This window comes from Ahaetulla prasina, chromosome 3 (assembly GCF_028640845.1).
Source record: "Ahaetulla prasina isolate Xishuangbanna chromosome 3, ASM2864084v1, whole genome shotgun sequence".
NCBI classification, from domain to species: Eukaryota; Metazoa; Chordata; class Lepidosauria; order Squamata; family Colubridae; genus Ahaetulla; species Ahaetulla prasina.
In genome coordinates this window covers 222,850,638-222,876,937 of record NC_080541.1, presented here as the reverse complement: position 1 = coordinate 222,876,937, position 26,300 = coordinate 222,850,638, and the positions used below count along the sequence as shown (strand labels likewise).

General features: G+C 47.5%; 1 protein-coding gene across 2 annotated transcripts in view; it reads left to right on the top strand.

Moving 5' to 3' along the window:
• Window positions 1-26,300, top strand: part of PTK6 (protein tyrosine kinase 6) — a 45,114-nt gene that overhangs the window by 5,386 nt on the left and 13,428 nt on the right. Inside the window, exons 3-5 of one of the 2 annotated variants that reach the window (XM_058177428.1) lie at window positions 237-400; window positions 16,736-16,889; window positions 17,471-17,632. In XM_058177428.1, coding sequence (XP_058033411.1) covers window positions 237-400; window positions 16,736-16,889; window positions 17,471-17,632 — 480 coding nt within the window. The other variant, XM_058177427.1, reaches the window with a different exon arrangement.

Sequence of the window (26,300 nt, the reverse complement as noted above, 5' to 3'; positions counted from 1 at the left end):
AATAAGCCACGCCCACCATGGCTACGCCCACCCATCAACCAGGCAGAGAACCCCTTGCTAAAATTTTTGAAGCCCACCCCTGAATGTAGCCCCCAGCAAGCCAGCATCTTATCCCCTCTTTCTTACGGGAACAGGAAGTGATCAAAACCCTTTAAAGAGAGGGGGGGTCCGAATCCCCTGCCCCATAATAGTGTTCCCCTTGCTTTTTTAAAAATTTGCTTTCCTCGATTTGACAGTCCGCGATGGCCACCTGACCAGACATTACAAGATCTTGAGAAACGGCGAGGGGAGGTTCTACATGAACGGGACCAGGACGTTCCCTGACCTGCTCACCCTGGTGACGTGTTACAAGGAAAAGGTTCTTACTCACGGCTTGAAACTTCTGGCTCCTTGCTACAAGGTGAGAGAGGGCTGGGCAGAGAATGCTTGCAGCTTGGCAACTTTAGACTCATGGACTTCAATTCCCAGAATTCCCCAGCCAGCAAGTTGCCAAAGCATGTCAGGCTGGAGAATTGTGGGAGTTGAAGTTCACAAATCTTAAAAGTTGCCGAAATTGGACACCTCTGACCTACAGCTTCCGATCTTCATCTGGGAATGAGGGGGGAACTTGCACAGTTGTACATGGTATGAACCGGTTGCATGCATGTGTGGCATGTATCAATTGCACTCATCTAGTGCATATTATCTGCATTGTTTGAGCCGTGGTGGCGCAGTGGTTAGAATGCGGTATTGCATTCTAATTCGGCTGACTGCCAGCCGTTCGATTCTTACCTGCTCAAGGTTGATTTTATTTTTATTTTTTATTTATTTTTATTTGTCAATCATATACAAGATAACAGGTAAAAATATAAACATAATTTGGATACATGAAAAGAGTAAGTAAAAAGGAATATTAGGACAGGGACAGTAGGCACACAGGTGCACTTATGCACGCCCCTTACAGACCTCTTAGGAATGGGGTGAGGTCAACAGTAGATAGTTTAAGCTTAAAGTTTTGGGGGTTTGGGGAAGAAACTACAGAGTCAGGTAGTACATTCCAGGCATTGACCGCTCTGTTACTGAAGTCATGTTTTCTGCAATCGAGTTTGGAGCGGTTGACCTTGCGTTTGTATCTATTATTTGCTCATGAATTGTTGTGGTTGAAGCTGAAGTAGTCATTGACAGGTAGGACATTGTGGTAGATAATTTTATGTACTACGCTTAGGTCAGACAGAAGTCTGTGTAGTTCTAAGTTGTCTAAGCCCAAAATTTGGAGTCTGGTGGCATAAGGTATTTTATTGCGAGCAGAGGAGTGGAGGATTCTTCTTGTGAAATATCTCTGGACTCTCTCGATTGCATTTATGTCCGATATGCAGTGCGGGTTCCAGACAAATGAGCTGTATTCAAGAATTGGTCTAGCAAATGTTTTGTATGCTCTAGTTAGTAATACGATATTACCAGAGAAGAAGCTATGCAAGATTAGGTTAACAACTCTTAGTGCCTTTTTGGCAATGTTGTTACAGTGGGCTCTGACACTTAGATCTTTAGAAATGAGTACTCCAAGGTCCTTGACAGAGTGAGGGTCATCTATAAGGTCATGTCCATCTAATTTGTATTTTATGTTTCGATTTTTTTTTTCAAAGCATCAAAATTCAGCCTCCCATCCTTTTGAGGTTGGTAAAATGAGGACCCAGATTGTTTGGGGCAGTACGCTCACTTGTAAAACCGCTTAAAAAGCACTATAAAACACTGTGAAGTGGTATATAAGTCTAAGCGCTATTGCTATTGTTTATGTGCAAGCCAGTCTCAACCTTAGCAACTTTAAGAGGAGATGGGTAATGATAAAGGTAGTCCTTGACTTACAAGCATTCATTTAGCGACCGTTCAAAGTTACAACGGCACTGAAAAAAGTGACCTGTGGCTGGTCCTCGCATTTACAACCACTGGAGGTCACGTGATGAAAATTCAGGTGCTTGGGAAGTGACATGTATTTACTGTATGTATATAAAAATACAACTAGGGAGTCATTTCTAGTATTCTTTGTTTGATTCCTCCTTCAGAATGAATGGAATGGAATATTTAGAGGCCTCTCTATTTCTATTTTTAATGTTGATATTTTGAATTTATTTTTGTGCCTCGGGGTCTTAAACCACACTTTTTTCCCCGCCACTGCCTTTGAAGCGAGCTGATATTTCCACCAGGGGGCACTCTGCTCACCTTTGCACAGTGTTTCTCTACCTTGGCCACTTTAAAATTTCTGGATTTCAATCCCCAGAATTCTTCACGCCCAGCCATGCTGGCTGTGGATTTCTGGGAGTCGAAGTTCCACACCTCTTAAAAGTTGCCAAGTTTGGAAAACATTGTCTTGGCGACTGGATCTCCTTGGATGGAGGCAGCAATCAATCAGCGATGTCAGAGGAAATAGGATCTCTGTGGGCTACATTGGATGATTTAGGAATTTAAGGATCCTAAGCACATCCTTAAACAGGGCCCTGGTTGTTAGGCAGGATAAGGGTAAAGGTTCCCCTCGCACATATGTGCTAGTCGTTCCTGGCTCTAGGGGGCGGTGCTCATCTCCATTTCAAAGCCGAAGAGCCAGCGCTGTCTGAAGACATCTCAGTGGTCATCTGGCCGGCATGACTAAATGCCAAAGGCGCAAGGAATGCTGTTACCTTCTCACCAAAGGTGGTCCCTATTTTTCTACTTGCATTTTTTACGTGCTTTCGAACTGCTAGGTTGGCAGAAGCTGGGACAAGTAACAGGAGCTCACCCTGTTACATGGCAGCACTAGGGATTCGAACCACCGAGCTGCTGACCTTTTGATCGACAAGCTCAACGGGCTCAGCTGTGTACAGCTGTGAAAATAATACTTGCAACCTGTCAGGTCCCTGCTGGAACGCTGCTATTCTAAAGGAGAGGGGGGCTGCATCTTGAGGGTTGAATGGTTTGCATTCTTTCCCTTTTGCTAAAACTGCCTGGGGAATTAGTGGGGAGGAAAAGCGGGCCAGCAGGATGCCTCCTCTCCCAGCCGGTTGCAGCCTGTTATCACCCTCCTACCTCGGAGTTCTCACAACACCTTGGCGGCATTGGATTGGCTAATTGTGGACATGGGTGTATTGGGTGGGGGCTGAACAGCGGAAATTAGCTTAAACGCTTTGCGCGGGAACTTTCAGGCTCCGCCTGATTTCTCTGCAATCCGTTCGCTCGGTAAAAGTGCCTTTTGGAATGCTAATGGTTTCAAAAGTCCTCCTTTCCTGAGAAGGTAGCTGAGAAAGGCGAAATCTGCCAAAAAAGGCATTAGGCGAACATTAGGCAAATATTAGGCATTAGGCAAAATCTGCCAAAAAAGAGTCAACCCACAGAGGCATCTGTCCTACCGTAGGGACCAGGGACATGCAAACGATGTCTACTCAGGGCAGAAGCCAGGAGGAAGCTCAGTGCTTGGCCTCCACAAAAGCCCACCCAGGAGAAAAACCTGCCAGACGGACGGAGGAAGGTGTGAGCCTGCGGGACTCAGGTAAGCCTAGGCATGCCATAGGCGTTGGAAAGAAGAACGACTGGTCTACTCAAGGCAGAGACCAGGAGGAAGCTGAATGCTGGTGGATAGCCTCCACAAAAGCCCTACCAGGAGAAAAACCTGCCAGATGGTCACTTGGAGTGGGAAGGCTACCAGAGCCGGGGGAGACGTCCCCTGGAGTGACAACTACCAGATACCGAGGGGGAGTGCTTGCCTGGCAGGAAGAACAGAAGGAAGACCTCCTGATTGCCCAAGCGGTACAGCTGCTGAGAGAGGCTTATGAGAATCGAAGAGCTCGTGAAAGTTATGAATTGCCTGCCCAGGGATTGTCTGTCAGGGGAGGAGATCTACGTGCCCAGGGCGGAGCTGAAACTTCTACATGCTTTGAAGAAAGAGCTGGAGCCCGGGAAGACAAAGGCAAGACCCAGGGGAGCCTAGCAACTACTGCAGGCCAGGCCCCCCCTGCTGAGCAGGCATTGCCACGAAGGCAGAAAAAACCCCAAATTCCCCCTTTACCTGGAAAATATGGAGGGGATCCCAAAGGACTGAGGTGCTTCCTAACTCAAGTATGGAACCACATGCAAGACTGGGGAGAGGATTTTCTTTCCGACGCAGCCCGGGTGAGATGTGTGACCAGAGCTCTAGAGGGGGTGGCGGCTGATTGGATGGCGGTTCTTCACAGCGAAAATTCCCCCCTGCTAGGAAATTACGACCAGTTTATGGCAGCTCTCAGAACACGATTCGAGGACCCCCTAGCAGGGCCAAGGGCCAGAAGGCGGATGAAATCCATCCATCAGGGGCGGAGATCGGTGGCAGAGTATACCCAGGAGTTTCGCGAGCTAGTGCCTTACATGAGAGGGTGGCCAGAAGTAGATCTGCTGGAAATCTACAAAGATGGCCTCAATAAAGATGTCTATATGGTTTGCTTCTTGCGTGGGGCCCCGTGCGAGCTGCAGGCCTGGTATGTGCTGGCTGCAGATGTGGAGATTGATTTGGCCAGAGATCGTATCCGCGTTGGTCGCACTTGGAGCAAGGCCCCCTCCTTGTCCTACAAGGGAGCTCCGAAAGGCACTGGGAGACCCGCCAGCTCAAAGCCGAAGTCCATCATGTGCTTCAGATGTGGAAAAGATGGTCACCGCGCAGCTGAATGTGTTGCAAAGCTTGGATCCAAGGTGACCCCTAGTGGTGGGAAGAGAGCTGACAGATTGCCCACCAAGGGTCGCGAGGTTGCCCTAAAAAGAGTGGAAGTCATTAAGTTTGCACCCCCAAAACAGGGTGAGCTGGGAACTCCGACCAGCACCGATGACAGCAAATCCGAAACTGATTCCGATGAGGACCTCCTGGTAAGTCCCAGGGGGGGGGACCCTTGACCATTGTTGCGATATTATGCCATATGAACCCCTTTATGAAACTGTTTATGAAATTACTTATGTGCAAATATAAGCATGAGCAAGTTTTGAGAAATTGCTTATGTGCAAAAATATCAGCATAGGTAAGTCTGGCTAATTGTTATCATGTAAGCAGAAATCTGTTTGATGCCAAGGTTACAAAGATGTTTGCCAGTAAATGTAACAACACCTATGAGATAGCCACAGAACATTCCTTCTCTGATAAGGTCAGCTTCATAGAGCTTCAAAAGAAGTTTGCTCCTACACACAATTATATGAGATTTATTAGTATGTAGTCAGGATGTCTCAAGATGTATTTCTGTTTGCTGTACCACGTAGGCAAAAAGCAGAGAACAAAGAACCACTTCATGGTAAAACTCCTCCCAAGAATCATGATCTTTCTCCCAAAATCATAGGCTTGTGGATGTGCTTGCAGTCACGTGTTCACGTGTTGAATATATGCTAATATGTAACCTCCCCTGCTTACCTTTTGTAACCACCCATTTTACCTATACACAATAAAGAGTTTGTCTCGGCTAGCTCGGGCTTGCTCACCCGAGGAGAATTGAACTCGTCTTCATTTCTCACTCCGTCCGGTGCGGATTGGCCGGACGATCTCGTGGCGAGCCCGCTGGCCGCGAGAAAAGCCACAACTGGTGACCCCGACGTGATTTGATCCATGGTCCTAGTTGTTCGACTTGACGCCCCCATACTTTCGCCAGTGAGGCATTCCAGTCGTCAGACTTAGTAAGTATGGGGAAAGGGTTGTCCAAGGGCCAGGTTGCGCACCTCCAAGAACTTGGAGACCTTGTCAAGGCTGCAAAAATTATCTGTACGAACCATGGCAAACCTTTACCCTCAATTTCAACTAATGATCTAGTCAAATTATTGAAATTCATTTGGCAAAATATCCCAGCTATCCCCTTCAGGGATATTACATCTAAAAATGGGCGCATATTGAAATATTTAAATGACCCCCCTAAAGCCAATCATGATTTGATTGTAACTTGTCAAGTAATTGTTATTAGCCTGGAGATTTATGAAAAGGCTATCAGAGATTCGAGCGATGCCATGGCGCTCAACGCTGCATCTCCACCTCCATACGAGGATGCCTCCACGCAGCAAAAATCTCTTGAGGTAAAATGTTCCAACATTGCCTCTTTAACTGAAACATCTCCACCATCTGCCCCCCCTCCGCCTCCGCCAACTGCGGACGGGGAGACCTCGTCTCATTCTGCTCTCGCAGCTGGACTGAAGAGAGCGATGGCAACGGGGGACCTTTCCTTAGAGGATTTGCAAATGTTTCCTGTTGCCCTTATAGATGACCCGCAAAATCCTAATCAAAAAATTCGAGGTCATCAACCCCTTGATTTCAAAATGGTTAAAGATCTTAAAAGGGCAGTGGCAGAATATGGGATTCAGAGTCCTTATACCAGGGGTTTGCTTAATTCCATGGCCAATGGTCATGAATTGATTCCGGAAGATTGGAAAAATATTGCCTCTATGCTTCTTTCCTCTTCGCAATTTCTGATTTTTGAATCTGTTTGGCGGCAAGGGGTAAGAGTGGCGGTGGCCCGCTGAACCTCCCGGCCGGCATCACCGCTGACCATCTTCTAGGGAAGGTGCTGTTAATACCATTGCATTGCAAGCTGCTTCCCCATTCCTGTTCCCTCCACTTAATGCCATAATCTTATCTGCCTTTCTCAAAGTGGATGACCCTAAGTCATCCGTCTCCTCTTTTGCTTCTATCCGCCAGAAACCCAATGAGTTGTATTCTGATTTCATTGACAAGTTGACCCAAGCGGTTGTTCGCCAGGTTGACAATGAGGAGGCTAGGACCGAATTGGTCAAACGTCTCGCATATGAAAATGCGAATACGGATTGTCAGAAGATCCTTCATCCCCTCCTTTCCAATCCTGTGCTGAACCTTGCTGATTACCTTAAAGCATGTCGCAAGGTTGGCTCCACTGCCTTCCAAATGGAGGCGTTGGCCGCTGCTTTGCAACCATCGGGCCAACGTCCTTCAGGAAATTGTTTCAATTGTGGCAAGCCGGACATTTTAAATCAAGATGCTCCGGCTCCACGGTGCCTTTCAGATGCCCGACATCAAGTTGGAAAACCAAATAGGGTCTGTCCTAAGTGCAAGAAAGGATTTCACTGGGCTAGCAATTGCCATGTCTCCCCCCCAGTCTCGGGAAACTAGATAAGGGGTTTTCAGCTAGCCCCGCGCCCAAGGCTGAGGATGATTACTCAGAATTACCTCCAGACATCATTGAACTCACAGCGGCTAAATCGGTCATTGCTCCCCTCCCCGCAACCGTTTATTTCGTTCCTCTCAAACCTGCTATCGCTGTCCCTGAACCAGAAATCACCCCTGCTATAATTTTTCCCCATCGTAATTTGGTTGTGCAGGGTGTCCTCGCTTCACCTTTCCTTCGAAATTCTGAAGACCTTTCCTCTCTTGCTCTTGCTTTCATGGTTACCGTAGAGGTTTTCATTAATGAAGGGGATATTGTTGCTACTATGATTCCTCTCCCCTCTCCCCCCGCTATTACTACTTCCTTTCCGCCTGATGTTCTAACTATACAGAAGCCACTAAGAAGTCGGCCGGTTGTCAATTTTGTAATACAGGACCAATCCTTTTCTGGTCTTTTAGATACCGGTGCGGACGTATCGGTAATCCGCTCTGAAGAATGGCCCCCCGCCTGGCCCACTGACTCCTCTCCAGCAGTCCGTGGTGTCGGAGGCGTTCAGCACGCCCAGGTCAGCAGAAATTGGCTTCCAGTGAAATCCCCGGACTCTCCCACGATCGCTTTTGTCAGGCCTGTTATTCTTCCTTTGCACATAAATTTATGGGGGCGAGATCTTATGCAGCAGTTTCACGCTAGACTAACTCTTGACTGATAATGATTTTCTCTGCTCCTGCTCCGCTTCCTCTTTCCCTAAAATCTGAAACCCCGGTGTGGGTGGATCAATGGCCACTAACTCAGGAAAAACTTGCTGCACTTCATTCGCTTGTACAAGAGCAGCTTCAGGAAGGACATATTGAGCCTTCCCTAAGTCCTTACAATACCCCCGTCTTTGTAATCAAAAAGAAATCGGGAAAATGGAGGTTCCTTCAGGATCTCCGTAAAATCAATACTATTATTCACCCAATGGGGGCGCTACAATGCGGCCTCCCCAATCCAAATTTGATTCCTAAAGATTACGACCTCTTAATCATTGACTTAAAGGATTGCTTCTTTTCTATTCCTTTGCACCCTAAAGATAAACAATTATTCGCTTTCACAGTCCCGGTTTTTAATAATGCTAAACCCACAACTAGATACCAATGGAAGGTCCTCCCACAGGGAATGATCAATAGTCCTGTGATTTGTCAATATCATGTAGATAAAATTCTCCAACCTTTTCGTTCTTTGTTCCCTTCTTTTCTTGTGTATCATTATATGGATGACATTCTTGTCGCTGCGCCTGGGCCCCCAGGCACAGTCAAACAGCAATTGCCAAAACTCTTACACACCCTTCAGAAGGGTGGCCTTACTGTTGCCCCAGAAAAAATTCAATCCCACCCCCCTTTCTCTTATTTAGGATATACGGTTCTCAGGTCAGCGGCGGCCCCAAATGTGCCAACCCTCTACCTTTCAAACAAGCCCACTTTAGTTCAGCTACAGCAATACTTGGGGACACTGAATTGGATTCGCTCTTACACAGCTCTAACCACTGCTCAATTATCTCCACTGTTCACAGCCCTCACACAAGGCTCTCAACCATCAGACCGTATACAACTGACCGATCAACAAACGCATGCCATGCAACAAGTCAATCTAACCCTAAAACACATATGGGTAGACAGACTTGCTCCTAACATCCCATTTGGCATGCTCATTGTCAACACTGTAATGCTCCCTACTGGGGCATTAGTTCAAAAGGAGGAGAAACTTCTAATCCTAGAATGGTTTCATCTTCCTCACACTTCACGCACTTCTTTAACTTCAAAGCCTACACAATTAGCGCAGCTCATTACAAAGATTAGATCTAGGAGTAAACTCCTCGCTGGAATAGAACCATCTATTTTATATGTTCCTTTTTCTTTGTCTATTTGGGAATCTTTGTTGTCTGTTTCTGATGAATTGCAATTTGCACTTGCCGAATGGCCAGGAGAAGTCTCCTGCCATCCGCCCCAGACCCACGACTGCTACTTCTAAGAACCATTCCTTTCTCCTGAATTCCCCTTCTCCCCCCAACCACTACCTAATGCCCTCACTGTCTTTGCTGACGGCAGCAAGTCTTATGGTGCCTGTGCTTGGCAGAAAGGTGGTCAGTGGTACACTAAAATTACTCCTCCTCAAAAATCTGCCCAGAGAGCAGAACTCTTTGCTTCTATATTGGCTTTTCAAAACTTTTCTGATGAACCTTTCAATCTCATCTTAGACAGTCTATATGTCACTCAAATTATTAGCTCTCTCTATGAGTCATATCTGGCTCCCTCCCTCGATGCAGAACTGCTATCTTTGTTTCTCAAACTACAAACACTCATTTCTGCTCGACATCTTCCTTTTCATGTTTCACACATTCAAGCCACCAGCCTCTGCCTGGAATACTTCAAAAGGCAATAATGTGGCCGATGCTGCAGCTGCCGCTGCCTCTGTTAGTACTTCACTATCTGTTCTGTCTCTCTCTCCCAATCTCCTGGGAGAGTCACGCTTATTTTCATCAAAATAAAAAGGCGCTCATGAAACAATTTGGTTTAACGGTTGCTGAGGCATCTGCTATAATACATCAATGCCCTACCTGCAGCCGCCAAGGTAACTCTCTTCCGATGGGGTCAACCCCAGAGGAACAGTGGCCTGTCAACTTTGGCAAATGGATGTTACTCAATATCCATCCTTTGCTCCATGGAAATTCTTACATGTATCAGTGGATACCTTCTCAGGCTTCATCATGGCCACCCCACAAAGGGGAGAAGCCACTAAACATGTAATCAATCATTGTATTCGGACCTTTGCATCGCTGGGATGCCCAAAAGAACTAAAAACAGATAATGGTCCTGCCTACACCAGTGCTGCATTTGCAGACTTCTGGACGGTGGAACATTACTCATAAATTCGGAATTCCATACAACAGCCAAGGTCAAGCTCTGGTAGAACGCGCCAACCAGACATTAAAAACAGCCCTTGACCGATACACCAAACAACAGGGGGAAAATGCCCCTGGCCTCCCAGCAGTGCAAGATACCTTGAATCGTTGTTTATATGTGTTGAATTTTTTAAACTTAACTGGACAACCGCTCGCGACCGCTGCAGAGCGACATTTTTCCCCTCCCCCATCTGCAGGTCTACCCAAACCACAGGTATACTACCGCGAATTACCTGACCTGACATGGAAAGGGCCTGCTGATCTCATCACCTGGGGTCGAGGTTACACAGCCATCCAGCTGCCGGACCGAGTGCTTTGGGTTCCAGCCAGACACACCAGACCGTATTTGGTTAAAGACGGTCCCCTTCAGCCATCCCTCAACTAGAAAGAATGCTGTAGTTCCCTGTTGCCTTTCAGCTACTGGACACTGCCTCCCTTCCCCCAGAGCACCCCTCCTTTTCCCCCATGGGTGCGATAGCTCAGACTATTTTTAAAAGTTTTTTTTTTCTCTCTCTCTCTCCTCGCTGGCTTATCTTAACTACCCCCCCTTCGTTCCTTGCAGTGCCAGGGAAAAGGGTTGGCTACGGGGGAGAACCATTCACCCCCACTCCATTTTTTTTTCTCTCTTCTTTCTTGTCTGAGAAGGGAGGGACTATTAGGCTTTTTGGAAGCATTGCTTTTATAACAAGCTATGTAAAAACTATGCAGATATATTTTCTTTTTAACCATGAAACAATTTTGATTCTAATTTTCAATCCTGAAAACAATTTTGATTTTAATTTTTAATCATGCATATAATTTTGCTTTTGCTTTTAATTTTTAATTTTCCTTTTTCTGGAACTTTTTGAGGTTTAAACTGCCTGATTAAACCTATACATTTATAAATGTTTTCAAAGCATTGAGTTGACTAAAAATGTTTCATTTAGCTTTGTATTTTTGAACCTGTTAACATATATAAAGAGAGTTGAAACGGACCCTTGGAGGTCTTCTAGTCCAACCCCCTGCCCAGGCAGGAAACCCTATAGCATTTCAGACAAATGGCTATCTTCTTATCTGTTTTTTGAAAAATGCACTCAGGTTTTCCACATAAACTGACTCACCCAAAAGTTTAAACCCTTATTTGCTGTTTGTATTGTTTCTTTTTCTTTTTTAGCAGCACAATATGTGCCCTGTTTTAGGAACTATTTCAGAGATACGTTAGAAAGTTATAGGATGTGATAAATTAGAAGGTTACAGTATGTGAAGAGAGAGTTAAGAGGATGTTTTGATACTAGTGCTGAGAAAGTTTTAGGAAGTTAGAAAAGTATGAGTAAAGTAAGACAGATGGTGATTTTGCTAAGATATAATGTGGTTTGTTTTTGAAAGTTTTTGATAGCATGGATTTGTTAGTGACCAACTTCCACACATAAATAAAAAGGGTGGGAGTTGGGTTTGTATTGATTGATTGTCTTTTTCTCTGTCTTCCATATAGTACCTTTGTTAAAAAACAAAACTGAGATTTGTATGTTTGTTGTTTCTATTTCAGTTCTACATGCAAGCTATCTATTCCCCCTTGGCCCCCTCCCTAATCCTCCAACAATGCCTTTTTTCACCCAGAAAGGGAGGAGGAGGGGACCCTTTCTCATGTCTTTAAACATGTAACGATCAAAAGACTTTTTAAGACAGTTTGGTTCTTTCTTGTTTTATGTATTCATGTAAGGATTTGTATTTTGAGATTTCTGTCAGCAGCGAACATCCACATCAACGGTGAGACCTTGAGGCCCTGGTCGACATATCAGTCCCTACCATCAAAAGATTGATGGCAACTGACTCTTTTCTTCCTACAAGAGACATTTATCGCTCCTTTGGCCTTCTCTTTCTCCAAGAAGGTGGATTGTGTGTGGCTTTAAAGGAAGAATGCTGCTTCTATACTGACCATCTGACATTGTACAGGACTCAAAGAAAAAAACTAAGGGACTTAACTTTGATATGTTTTACAAGCTATTATAGTTGTAGTTGGTATAATTGCATTAGGATGTATAATTTTACCTTGTATTCTACCTATTTTTGTTAGAACAATTTCTAAAAGTTTATCTTTACTGGCTATTGAAGAACTCGAAGATGATTACACCCAAACTGCACCTAACTATTCCTGCCTGGTTGACGAAAAAGAAATAGACAAGGATAGTATGGCTAATATCTGTGTTTACACCACCATGAAACCGACTGATTGTCTGGTCCTACAAAAAAATAAAAACAGAGGAGATGTTGCGATATTATGCCATATGAACCCCTTTATGAAACTGTTTATGAAATTACTTATGTGCAAATATAAGCATGAGCAAGTTTTGAGAAATTGCTTATGTGCAAAAATATCAGCATAGGTAAGTCTGGCTAATTGTTATCATGTAAGCAGAAATCTGTTTGATGCCAAGGTTACAAAGATGTTTGCCAGTAAATGTAACAACACCTATGAGATAGCCACAGAACATTCCTTCTCTGATAAGGTCAGCTTCATAGAGCTTCAAAAGAAGTTTGCTCCTACACACAATTATATGAGATTTATTAGTATGTAGTCAGGATGTCTCAAGATGTATTTCTGTTTGCTGTACCACGTAGGCAAAAAGCAGAGAACAAAGAACCACTTCATGGTAAAACTCCTCCCAAGAATCATGATCTTTCTCCCAAAATCATAGGCTTGTGGATGTGCTTGCAGTCACGTGTTCACGTGTTGAATATATGCTAATATGTAACCTCCCCTGCTTACCTTTTGTAACCACCCATTTTTACCTATACACAATAAAAGAGTTTGTCTCGGGCTAGCTCGGGGCTTGCTCACCCGAGGAGAATTGAACTCGCGTCTTCGTTCTCACTCCGTCCGGTGCGGATTGGCCGGACGATCTCGTGGCGAGCCCGCTGGCCGCGAGAAAAGCCACAGACCATCCCAGTGGAACTACTAGGTGACCCCTAGTGGTGGGAAGAGAGCTGCCCACCAAGGGCAGCTCTCTAAACTGATTCAGATAAGGACCTCCTGGTAAATCTGAGGGGGGGGACTGTTGACCATCCCAGTGGAACTACAAGTCCCTTCTACCGGGGGCCCATGGGAAGATGGTAGCCCTTCTGGACTCGGGGTGCACAAGGTGTGTTATCAGCCCCGTGATTGTGGAAAAGATGGGCCTAAGACTAAGATCATTGAGCAGACCCATCGCATTCTGCCAGTTAGACGGGATGGTAGCAGGCTGGGGGTCCCTCCCATTTTGTAACCGAACCAATAGTGATGAGCATGGGTAATCACCAAGAGACCCTGAGCTTTATTTTGGCCCCGGGCATGGAACGACCTTCTGCTCGGTCTGCCATGGCTCCGGAAATGGAACCCGTGAATAAATTGGAGGACGGGCATGCTAAGCATTCGCTCTAAACAGTGTAGGATAGAGAGGGAGAACCCATATTGTGTGGCCAAGGTGCCGAACGAAGTGGCTGCGGCTGCAACGGAGCACCTGGAAGGGGAGGAAAGAATTCCTAAAAAATACTGGGACCTTCGGGAGGTGTTTAGTGAAAAGGCCTCTGACGTGCTGCCCAGTGGTGGGTTTCCAATTTTTTTTACAACCGGTCTGTGGGTGTGGCTTGATGGGCATGGCATGACTTGGTGGGCGTGGCTTGGTGGGCATGGCAGGGAAGGATACTGCAAAATCCCCATTTCCTCCTGATCAGCTGGGACTTGGGAGGCGGAGAATAGATGGGGGCGGGGCCCGTCAGAATTTTTACTACCGGTTCTCCGAACTACTCAAAATTTCCGCTACCGTTTCTCCAGAACCTGCTGAAAGCCACCTCTGGTGCTGCCTCCCCATAGGCCTACAGACTGTAGATAGAAATCCTTCCGGGGATAAAACTTCCAAAGCCAAAAATCTACCCCATGACACCCCCCCCCCCCCGGGAGCTGGAGGAGCTATGGAACTTTATTGATAAGAACCTAAAACGCGGCTTCATCCAAGCGGCTAGGCCGCGAGTAGCCGCTCCTGTGATGTTCCGAGAAAAAAAGGACATGTCATTTCTCCAGATGGACTCTAAAAATTTGAACGCCATTTGTGTGGAGAACGTTTACCCATTACCACTCATGAAAGACAGGTTAGCACCTGAGGGTAGGACAAGAAGCAATGGGTGAATACTAATCAAGGAAAGAAGCAACTTAGAACTGAGGAGAAATTTCCTGACAGTTAGAACAATTAATCAGTGGGACAACTTGCCTGCAGAAGTCGTGCATGCTCCAACACTGGAAATTTTTAAGACAATGTTGGATAGCCATTTGTCTGAAATGGTGTAGGGTTTCCTGCCTGGGCAGGGGGTTGGACTAGAAGACCTCCAAGGTCCCTTCCAACTCTGTTGTTATGTTATGTTATGTTATGTTGTTATGTTATCGGTCTGCAAACTTGGCTCTTTTAAGACTTGTGGACTTCAACAAGTCTTAAAAGGCTTATTGGGCCTCTGGTGGCTTAGCGGACTAAGACAGTCTGTTATTAACACAGCTGCTTGCAATTACAGCAAGTTCAAGTCCCACCAGGCCCAAGGTTGACTCAGCCTTCCATCCTTTATAAGGTAGGTAAAATGAGGACCCAGATTGTTTGGGGCAATAAGATGACTTTGTATATAATATACAAATGGATGAAGACTATTGCTTGACACAGTGTAAGCCGCCCTGAGTCTTCGGAGAAGAGCGGGATATAAATGCAAATTTAAAAAAAAAAAAAAACAACTCCCAGAGTTCCTCAGCCAGCAAAGCTTTTTGAAGCTTTGGAGTTGAAGTCCACAAGTCTTAAAAGAGCCAAGTTTGCAGACCCCTGCCCCAGGGGATGGGAGCCGCAACATTCCTTGCTTTCCTGCTCTGGTGGGTCGGAATCATCATCCAGAAGGAAACAACACAAGATAGTCAGGAACATCCTGAGGTAAATTAAACAGTACACAGAACACACAGACGGAAAAAAGGCGGGAAAAAAGGGAAACTCCCCCTTTATACCCACAGCAACCAATCATAGTAGAGATTGCATCATACATGAGTCAGCACTGTCTAACTTAGAGGTGGGAAACTATGGGCCTTTTATGACTTGTGGACTTCAACTCCCAGAATTCCACTGGCTGGCTGCGGAATTCTGGGAGTTGAAGTCAAAAAGACGTAAAGGGGCCATAGTTCTCCACCCTTGCTCTAACTCAGGGTCTGCAAACTTGGCTCTTTTAAGACTTGTGGACTTCAACTCCCAGAGTTCCTCAGCTAGCAAAGTTTTTGCAAAAAAAAAAGCAGGGCGAGAGAGATACATAATTCCGGTTTACAACCACAACTGAACCCAAAATTTCTCTCGCTCAGCAAGACCGTTGTTGTGAGTTTTGCCCCACGTTACAACCTGTCTCGCCACAGTTGTTAAGCGAAGCGCTGCCGTTGTTAACGTTAGTAACACGGTGGTAAAACGAATCCGGCTTCCCCATCGACTTTGCTTGACCCCGGGACACTGCGACCGTCATAAATATGAGTCAGTTGCCAAGCATCCGAATTTTGATCACCTGACCATGGGGACGTGTGCAATGGTCATTAATGTGAAAAACGGTCCTCCCTTTTTTCCATTGCCCTTGTACCTTTGAATGTAAACTGTAAGGTCCAATAATAATATGTTGAACAGAATAGTTGTAAACCTAATCTTGCGTAGCTTCTTCTCCAAAAACACCACACTACTAACCAGAGCATATAAAACATTTGCTAGACCAATTCTAGAATACAGCTCGCCTGTCTGGAACCCTCACCACATTTCTGACATCAATACAATTGAACGTGTCCAGAAATATTTTACAAGAAGAGTTCTCCACTTCTCTGAATACAACAAAATACCTTATGCCACCAGACTTGAAATCCTAGGCTTAGAAAACTTACAACTCCGTCGCCTTCGACAAGACCTGAGTTTAAGTCATAGAATCATCTATTGCAATGTCCTTCCTGTTAAAGACTACTTCAGCTTTAATTGCAATAATACAAGAGCAACCAACAGATTTAAACTTAGATTTTCTAGATTGCAGAAAATATGATTTCTGTAACAGAATCATCAGTGCTTGGAACACTTTACCTGACTCTGTGGTCTCTTCCCATAATCCTAAAAGCTTTAACCAAAAACTTTCTAATATTGACCTCACCCCATTCCTAAGAGGACCATAAGGGGCGTGCATAAGCGCACAAACGTGCCTACCGTTCCTGTCCTATTGTTTTTCTTTTTCTTCTTCTTATATATATATATATGTGCTTATTCCTCCTAATATTTACTCATATATATGTTTATACACTATATAATCTTTTTGTATGATACTTATATATATTGTTGTGACAAAATAAATAAATAAGAATAGAATAGAATAGAATTTTTATTGGCCAAGTGTGATTGGACACACAAGGAATTTGTCTTGGTGCATAAGCTCTCAGTATACATAAAAGAAAAGATACCTTCATCAATAAGGTACAACACTTACAATACTTAATGATAGTCATAGGCTACAAATTTAACACTTAATGATACAACCCCTAATGATAGTCATAGGGTACAAATAAGCAATCAGGAAACAATTGATATCAATATAAATCGTAAGAATACAAGCAGCAAAGTTACAGTCATACAGTCATAAGTGGAAGGAGATGGGTGATGGGAACGATGAGAAAATTAATTGTGCAGTTTTAGTATTGTGCAGTTTTTCTTTTTGACCCAAGCCGGAGCCAAAGGCCATGCCCCACTGGGACGATTGGGAGAGACCCAAAGAGGAATTCCGTCTGATCCGGAAGTTGGACTCTGGCTTCTTTGGAAGCGTCTACGAGGGACTTTGGAAAGAGAAAGTGAAAGTGGCTATCAAGATGTTAGAGAGAGGTAAAGTTGAGCCATAGAAATGAAAGAATCAGATGACGCAATCCATCCGCTGGGGCTTTTCATGCAAATGAAGCCCACCCCCTTTTTTTATACAGGTAGTCCTCGACTTACGACTGCTCTCTTAGCGGCCGTTCGAAACAATAGTGGGTTTCAAAATTATTTACTACTGGTTCTGTGGGTGTGGCTTGGTGGGCGTGGCAGAGGAAGGATGCTGTAAAATCTCCATTCTAACCCTACTTCAAGGGAAAAATACTGCAAAATCCTCATTCCCTCCCTACTCCAGGGGATGGTTACTGCAAAATCCCCATTTCCTCCCCATCAGCTGGGACTCTGGAGGCAGACAATAGACGGGGGCGGGGCCAGTCAGAATTTTTACTACCAGTTCTCCAAACTATTCAAAATTTCCGCTACCGGTTCTCCAGAACTGGTCAGAACCTGCTGAAACCCACCTCTGGTTCGAAGTTACAACAGGCCTCAATGGTGGTCGTAAGTCTAGGATTACATGTGTACCCAGAAAGTAGTCAAAAGCTGAGCTGTACCAGAAGGGAGCAATTTACCTTTGTTTTTTTCTGCCATCCCAGATGATCTGAGGTGCCAGGATACCTTCAGGAACGAGATCGAGGCCCTGAGGCTGCTGAAGCACAAAAACATCCTATCCCTCTACGCCATCTGCTTGGCCGGGGATGTGGTCTACATCATCACCGAAATCATGAGCAAAGGGAGCCTGCTTGGGTTCCTGAGAGGTAAGACCAGCGATGGAATTCAAATTTTTTTACTACCGGTTCTGTGGGTATGGTGTGGCTTGGTGGGCGTGTCTTGGTGGGCGTAGCAGGGGAAGGATACTGCAAAATCCCTATTCCTCCCCCACTCCTGGGGGAAGGATATTGCAAAATCCCCATTCCCACCCCACACTGGGGAAAGCCAGAGGTGGTATTTGCCGGTTCTCCGAACTACTCAAAATTTCCGCTACCGGTTCTCCAGAACCTGTCAGAACCTGCTGGATTTCACCCTTGGGTAAAACTATCGCCTTTTTCCTGGTTCCATCCCTTCATCCAGAGGTATCCATAGCCAAGCTTAGATTTTACCAAAATGACAGAAAAGGGCATCATAAGGACATCAGCCTGTGGCCGTTCAGCTGCCCACAGAAGCTTTTTGTTCACAAAATGGTATTATAGTCAGTTGTCTCCTCCTGGGTGACCAAAAGTCCTTCTCTAGTCTTTTTCTCCTCTTTCCAAGATATTCTTAACAGTGTGCGGCGGCAGCCAAAAAAGCCAATGCAAAAAGGAAGTCATGAGACTTCAGTTGTGTAGCATGAAGTCATCTTGACTTTCCTAAAACAAACAAACACGCAGACACACACGCAAACACAGAAATTGCAGATAGCTCTCCTTTTTTTTAATTAAAATAATATTTTAAAAATTTACATTAGTCTAGAGCAGGAGTCTGCAAACTTGGCAAGTATAAGACTTGTGGACTTCAACTCCCAGAATTTCCCAGCCAGCATGGTTAGCTGAAGACTTCTGGGAGTTGGAGTCCACAAGTCTTAAACTTGTCAAGTTTGGAGACCTCTGGTCTAGCGGTTCAGTCTAGTCAGGGGTGTCATATTGGCAGCCCGCGGGCCATATACATCACGCATAGGCCATGCCCAGTTGCAAAACGTCACATGATGGCAACGTGATGCAGCGAGTTTAATACCCTTTGAGCCTAGCAGTTAAGGCCTAGAAATTAGGAGAGTGAATTCAAATCCCACCTCAGCTATGAAAACCAGATGGGTGACTTTGGGCCAATCCCCAGGAGATTCCTGGCCAGTGACTCTCTTAAGCCCAACCCACCTCACAGTGTAATGTATCTTTAAAAGTTTTGGAGGGAAATTTGGGCGGGAAATAGCACGTTGCTGATTGGTTGAAGCCTCAGCCAGAACTGTATATAAAGAGGGGTTTTTGCCGTTTGTCTTTGCTGGGTTCACTATAAACTAAAGAGTTGTTGTCACTCATCTGGTCTCCTGCCTCGTTATTGCCCGAATCTAACACTGGTGACGAGGGTGGGATCTCGAGGCAGCGAGGTCACCCGAAAGAGCGAAGTAACCAGGAATTAGCGAACCCAGTCAGTAAGGGGCGGAAAGCAGCGATGTCCAGCTACACACCGCCAGCGCCATTCGACCCAGCTAAGGAGAAATGGGGGTCATACATGGCTCGTTTCGAGTGTTTCCTCGAAGCGAACGAACTCCAAGGAGTCTCGGACAATAGGAAGCGAGCGTACTTCCTAAGCCACTACGGTCCGGAGGTTTTTGACACCGCAGAATCGCTTTCAGAGCCAATGCCGGTACAGTCGGTACCGTGGCAAACTCTGCAAACAGCACTTCGAGCACACTACGCGCCAACACCCTCAAAGTTCGTCCAACGGTTCGAGTTGCGACAGCGGCTACAACGCGAGGGTGAATCGATTAGTGTGTACATGGCGGCGTTGAGAAAAGCCGCGAACCATTGTGAATACAGAGATTTGGAAGACGCATTGCTCGACCAGCTCATTTGTGGGGTCAGAGACATCCGTCTGCGACGGCGGCTGCTGTCGAGAAGCAACCTGACGCTGGCAATAGCCCTGGACGAGGCCAGGGCTCACGAGATGTCCACCAAAGCGGCGGAGACCCTGCAAATGCCGAGCAGCGCCAGGGGCTGGAGCGAAACAACCCGGTGCACAATAAGGAAGTCCAGGCCGAATCGGAAGGTGAGGAAAGGACGAGGTTTTCCACACGGAAGGCCGGAGAGAGGACCGGGCGAATCGTGAGTTGCGGGGCCAACACCAACGACAACACTGCAAGTTTAAGGACGCGGTTTGCCGGCGGTGCGAGAAGAAAGGCCACATAGCGCAGGCCTGCCGAGCCCCCCAACCTTCCCGCCAAAAATTCAAACCGACCAATCAGAGCGCGGGAGCAGCGAAGCGGCCCGGGATTGGTCCATTCAAAAAAGGCGCGAAACTGAACCAGACTGCTGTGCGAGTGGGGCTCGCATCAACGAAACTAGAGGAAAAGATTTTCACAAGGACATACATTGAAGGGGTGCCGTGCCAAATGGAAGTGGACACCGGCTCATCGATCACGATTATGTCCTGGTACACACTCGTAAAAGACTTGCCTGCCATCGCGAAGCGCAAGCTGCAAGCCCAGAAGCTGCGGGTACAGGACTACCAAGGGAATCGGATCCCTGTTCGAGGGGTAACGTCCGTCCAAGTCAAGTATGGACAGTTCAGGAAAACCCTGCCGATCACTATAGTTGACGGAACCTTACCAAGCTTGTTAGGACTGGACTGGTTCCGAGCTTTGGGCATGGGAGTGACCGGGGTCTTCAGGAACGAAGTCGACCTCAAACAAGAACTTATGAAGGAGTTCGAGGCGTCTTCAAGGACTGCCTGGGCAAGTACGAGGAACCCCTATTTCTTTTAACCTAGACCCACAAGTTGCCCCTATCCGCTTGAAAGCTAGGAGGGTTCCTTTGCCCTTAAGCCCAAGATCGACCGGAGTTGGACAAGCTAGTAAGCCAGGGATACTAGTGCCCATTGATCACGCAAAATGGGAGACACCCATAGTCACCCCAGTCAAACCGGACGGATCGGTCCGGTTGCGCTGACTATAAGGCAACGCTTAACAAAGCATTGCAGAAGAGTGCATACCCGTCCCAGTGGTGCAACACTTGCTGCACTCGTTGGGTCAAGGGCAGGTTTTCGCCAAGCTGGATTTGGCCCAAGCCTATCAACAGTTACCCGTAGATAGCAGCACAGCTGAAGCGCAAACAATCGTCACGCACTTTTAAACAATCGTCACGCACGTGCTTTTAAATGCACCCGGCTGCAGTTTGGGGTTAGCGTGGCTCCAGGGTTATTCCAGAACCTAATGGAGCGGCTATTGCAGGGACTCCCCGGGGTGGTGCCCTATTTCGACGATGTCTTGGTATCTGCGGACAATTTAGAGGAATTAGGAGTACGGCTGAGAAAAGTTTTGGGCATTTTCCGGTCTGCCGGACTTAAGGTAAAGCTGAACAAATGCCAGATCGGGGTAGGGTCAGTTGAATTCCTGGGCTACCGGATAGACAGGGAAGGGATCCACCCCACTGAGAGCAAAGTACGGGCCATCAGGAAGGCCCCCGCTCCCCAAAACAAAGCGGAATTACAGGCATTCCTGGGCCTGGTAAATTTCTACGCGGTGTTCTTAAAGAACAAGGCAACAATCGCCAAACCGCTACACAAATTACTAGCAAAGACAGCCGTGTGGTCATGGGGAAGGGCGGAAGCCAAGGCATTCGAAGGAGTTAAAAACCTCCTATCCAGTGATAGCCTCCTCATTCAATACAACGGCACGCTACCCCTAGTGCTAGTTTGTGATGCATCCCCCTACGGGGTGGGGGCTGTGCTCAGCCACAGATTGCCAAATGGGACAGAAGCCCCTATAGCGTATTACTCCCGAACAATGTCTTCGGCCGAGAGGAACTATAGTCAGCTAGATAGAGAAGCATTGGCTATAGTCTCCGGGGTAAAGAAGTTTCACGAATATGTATTCGGTCGTGACTTCGAGATAATCACAGACCATAGACCCCTACTAGGCCTATTGGCAGGCGACCGCCCAACGCCCGTGGCTCTCTCACCCAGACTGACCCGATGGACTATATTCCTGGAGGCCTACTCTTACAAATTGCTTCACCGCCGGGAAGGAGTTAGGCATGCGGACGCCCTGAGCAGATGCCCGCTACGGAAACCATCAAGACCCTACCCGGGGCACCCATCCTGCTAATTGACTCTTTGGACTCGGGCCCGGTCACATCCAAGGAAGTGGCCAGGGCTTTACAAGGACATTACAATAAGAACTGTAATTGGTTGGGTACAAAGGGATGGCCCGCTGCGCCAGGCGAGCGTTCAAGGAATTTGTAAAGAAACGAGAGGAGCTATCGGCTCAAGGGGTGTCTGTTATGGGGGATAGGGTGGTGATCCCGGAGAAAATTAAGGAAAAAGTATTAGAACTTCTGCATGAAGGCCACCGGGAATTGTGAGAATGAAGGGTTAGCAAGGAGCTATGTGTGGTGGCCATTAATGGACAAGGAAATTAGCGACAGGGTAGGAAATGCCAAGCCTGCCAGGAGTCTAGGCCACTACCCCCTCGGCCCCAATCCATGAGTGGGAGAAACCCCAGGGCCATGGTCTAGGATTCACATCGATTTTGCGGCCCGTTCCACAGGCAAACCTTTCTAGTGGTAGTCGATGCCTATTCCAAATGGCTAGAAATCATTCTTATGAGATCCATGACGGCCGAGTCCGTGATCTCAGTCCTGAGACACCTGTTCGTAACCCACGGTCTGCCTGACACCCTAGTTTCCGACAACGGCCCGCAATTCACGGCAACCCAGTTTGAGGGGTACTTGGCGGAGGAGGGCATCAGACATGTCCTCTCGGCGCCGTTCCACCCGGCGACGAACGGCCTTGCAGAACGTTTCGTTCGGAGCGCAAAAGAAGCGTTATCCAGGATAAGGCCAGGCGATTGGCAAACAAAAATAGACACATTCCTAGCCGTTCAACACAGAACCCCCTGTGTGACAACAGGCCGTAGCCCGGCAGAGTTGTTGATGGGCAGGAAGCTCAGATGCCCATTAGACCACCTAAACCCAGCATACACCCCAGACGGGTACAAGGGGGCAACCGGTAAAACAAGAGAAATGGCAATAGGCGACTCAGTATGGGCACACAATTATAGCGAGGGCCCAACGTGGTTAAAGGGGACAATCCTTGAAATAACCGGGCCCAAATCATATCTGATAGATATGGAGGATGGCCGGGTTTGGAAGCGCCATATAAACCAAATAAGAAAACGAATAGTAAGTAATGCAGAAACAGATCAGGCAGGCCCTGACTACCACATGTTTGAATCCACAGCTGACTCAAACCGAGAAAAAACGCAGGACTTATCTGGGTCTGATGAAGTCCAGCGACACCAACCGGTTCCTCCTGACGATCGCAGGGACGACGCTGCCATTAGTCCAGGGCCGGATGGCCTAGGGGAGGAGCTGGGAGGAACTCACAGTCCCTCCGGCCAGCTCGACTCACTCCCAGAGAATGAACTGCGCAGGTCCGAAAGGGCTAGGAGACGCCCTGTCTACTTGCGTGACTACGTAGAGAAATAAGATGTTAATGTTATGTAAATATGGGTACAATGCATTCTGGGAGGGAAGGAGTGTAATGTATCTTTAAAAGTTTTGGAGGGAAATTTGGGCGGGAAATAGCACGTTGCTGATTGGTTGAAGCCTCAGCCAGAACTGTATATAAAGAGGGGTTTTTGCCGTTTGTCTTTGCTGGGTTCACTATAAACTAAAGAGTTGTTGTCACTCATCTGGTCTCCTGCCTCGTTATTGCCCGAATCTAACACTGGTGACGAGGGTGGGATCTCGAGGCAGCGAGGTCACCCGAAAGAGCGAAGTAACCAGGAATTAGCGAACCCAGTCAGTAAGGGGCGGAAAGCAGCGATGTCCAGCTACACACCGCCAGCGCCATTCGACCCAGCTAAGGAGAAATGGGGGTCATACATGGCTCGTTTCGAGTGTTTCCTCGAAGCGAACGAACTCCAAGGAGTCTCGGACAATAGGAAGCGAGCGTACTTCCTAAGCCACTGCGGTCCGGAGGTTTTCGACACCGCAGAATCGCTTTCAGAGCCAACGCCGGTACAGTCGGTACCGTGGCAAACTCTGCAAACGGCACTTCGAGCACACTACGCACCAACACCCTCAAAGTTCGTCCAACGGTTCGAGTTGCGACAGCGGCTACAACGCGAGGGTGAATCGATTAGTGTGTACATGGCGGCGTTGAGAAAAGCCGCGAACCATTGTGAATACAGAGATTTGGAAGACGCATTGCTCGACCAGCTCATTTGTGGGGTCAGAGACATCCGTCTGCGACGGCGGCTGCTGTCGAGAAGCAACCTGACGCTGGCAATAGCCCTGGACGAGGCCAGGGCTCACGAGATGTCCACCAAAGCGGCGGAGACCCTGCAAATGCCGAACGCGCCAGGGGCTGGAGCGAAAACAACCCCGGTGCACAATGAGGAAGTCCAGGCCGAATCGGAGGGTGAGGAAAAGGACGAGGTTTTCCACACCGGAAGGCCGGAGAGAGAGGACCGGAGCGAATGCGTGAGTTGCGGGGGCCAACACCAACGACAACACTGCAAGTTTAGGGACGCGGTTTGCCGGCGGTGCGAGAAGAAAGGCCACATAGCGCAGGCCTGCCGAGCCCCCCAACCTTCCCGCCAAAAATTCAAACCGACCAATCAGAGCGCGGGAGCAGCGAAGCGGCCCGGGATTGGTCCATTCAAAAAAGGCGCGAAACTGAACCAGACTGCTGTGCGAGTGGGGCTCGCATCAACGAAACTAGAGGAAAAGATTTTCACAAGGACATACATTGAAGGGGTGCCGTGCCAAATGGAAGTGGACACCGGCTCATCGATCACGATTATGTCCTGGTACACACTCGTAAAAGACTTGCCTGCCATCGCGAAGCGCAAGCTGCAAGCCCAGAAGCTGCGGGTACAGGACTACCAAGGGAATCGGATCCCTGTTCGAGGGGTAACGTCCGTCCAAGTCAAGTATGGACAGTTCAGGAAAACCCTGCCGATCACTATAGTTGACGGAACCTTACCAAGCTTGTTAGGACTGGACTGGTTCCGAGCTTTGGGCATGGGAGTGACCGGGGTCTTCAGGAACGAAGTCGACCTCAAACAAGAACTTATGAAGGAGTTCGAGGACGTCTTCAAGGACTGCCTGGGCAAGTACGAGGGAACCCCTATTTCTTTTAACCTAGACCCACAAGTTGCCCCTATCCGCTTGAAAGCTAGGAGGGTTCCCTTTGCCCTTAAGCCCAAGATCGACCAGGAGTTGGACAAGCTAGTAAGCCAGGGGATACTAGTGCCCATTGATCACGCAAAATGGGAGACACCCATAGTCACCCCAGTCAAACCGGACGGATCGGTCCGGATTTGCGCTGACTATAAGGCAACGCTTAACAAAGCATTGCAGAAGAGTGCATACCCTGTCCCAGTGGTGCAACACTTGCTGCACTCGTTGGGTCAAGGGCAGGTTTTCGCCAAGCTGGATTTGGCCCAAGCCTATCAACAGTTACCCGTAGATAGCAGCACAGCTGAAGCGCAAACAATCGTCACGCACTTTTAAACAATCGTCACGCACGTGCTTTTAAATGCACCCGGCTGCAGTTTGGGGTTAGCGTGGCTCCAGGGTTATTCCAGAACCTAATGGAGCGGCTATTGCAGGGACTCCCCGGGGTGGTGCCCTATTTCGACGATGTCTTGGTATCTGCGGACAATTTAGAGGAATTAGGAGTACGGCTGAGAAAAGTTTTGGGCATTTTCCGGTCTGCCGGACTTAAGGTAAAGCTGAACAAATGCCAGATCGGGGTAGGGTCAGTTGAATTCCTGGGCTACCGGATAGACAGGGAAGGGATCCACCCCACTGAGAGCAAAGTACGGGCCATCAGGAAGGCCCCCGCTCCCCAAAACAAAGCGGAATTACAGGCATTCCTGGGCCTGGTAAATTTCTACGCAGTGTTCTTAAAGAACAAGGCAACAATCGCCAAACCGCTACACAAATTACTAGCAAAGACAGCCGTGTGGTCATGGGGAAGGGCGGAAGCCAAGGCATTCGAAGGAGTTAAAAACCTCCTATCCAGTGATAGCCTCCTCATTCAATACAACGGCACGCTACCCCTAGTGCTAGTTTGTGATGCATCCCCCTACGGGGTGGGGGCTGTGCTCAGCCACAGATTGCCAAATGGGACAGAAGCCCCTATAGCGTATTACTCCCGAACAATGTCTTCGGCCGAGAGGAACTATAGTCAGCTAGATAGAGAAGCATTGGCTATAGTCTCCGGGGTAAAGAAGTTTCACGAATATGTATTCGGTCGTGACTTCGAGATAATCACAGACCATAGACCCCTACTAGGCCTATTGGCAGGCGACCGCCCAACGCCCGTGGCTCTCTCACCCAGACTGACCCGATGGACTATATTCCTGGCGGCCTACTCTTACAAATTGCTTCACCGGCCGGGGAAGGAGTTAGGGCATGCGGACGCCCTGAGCAGATGCCCGTTACCGGAAACCATCGAAGACCCTACCCCGGGGGCACCCATCCTACTGATTGACTCTTTGGACTCGGGCCCGGTCACATCCAAGGAAGTGGCCAGGGCTTCTTACAAGGACATTACAATAAGAACTGTAATTGGTTGGGTACAAAGGGGATGGCCCGCTGCGCCAGGCGAGCGTTTCAAGGAATTTGTAAAGAAACGAGAGGAGCTATCGGCTCAAGGGGGGTGTCTGTTATGGGGGGATAGGGTGGTGATCCCGGAGAAATTAAGGAAAAAAGTATTAGAACT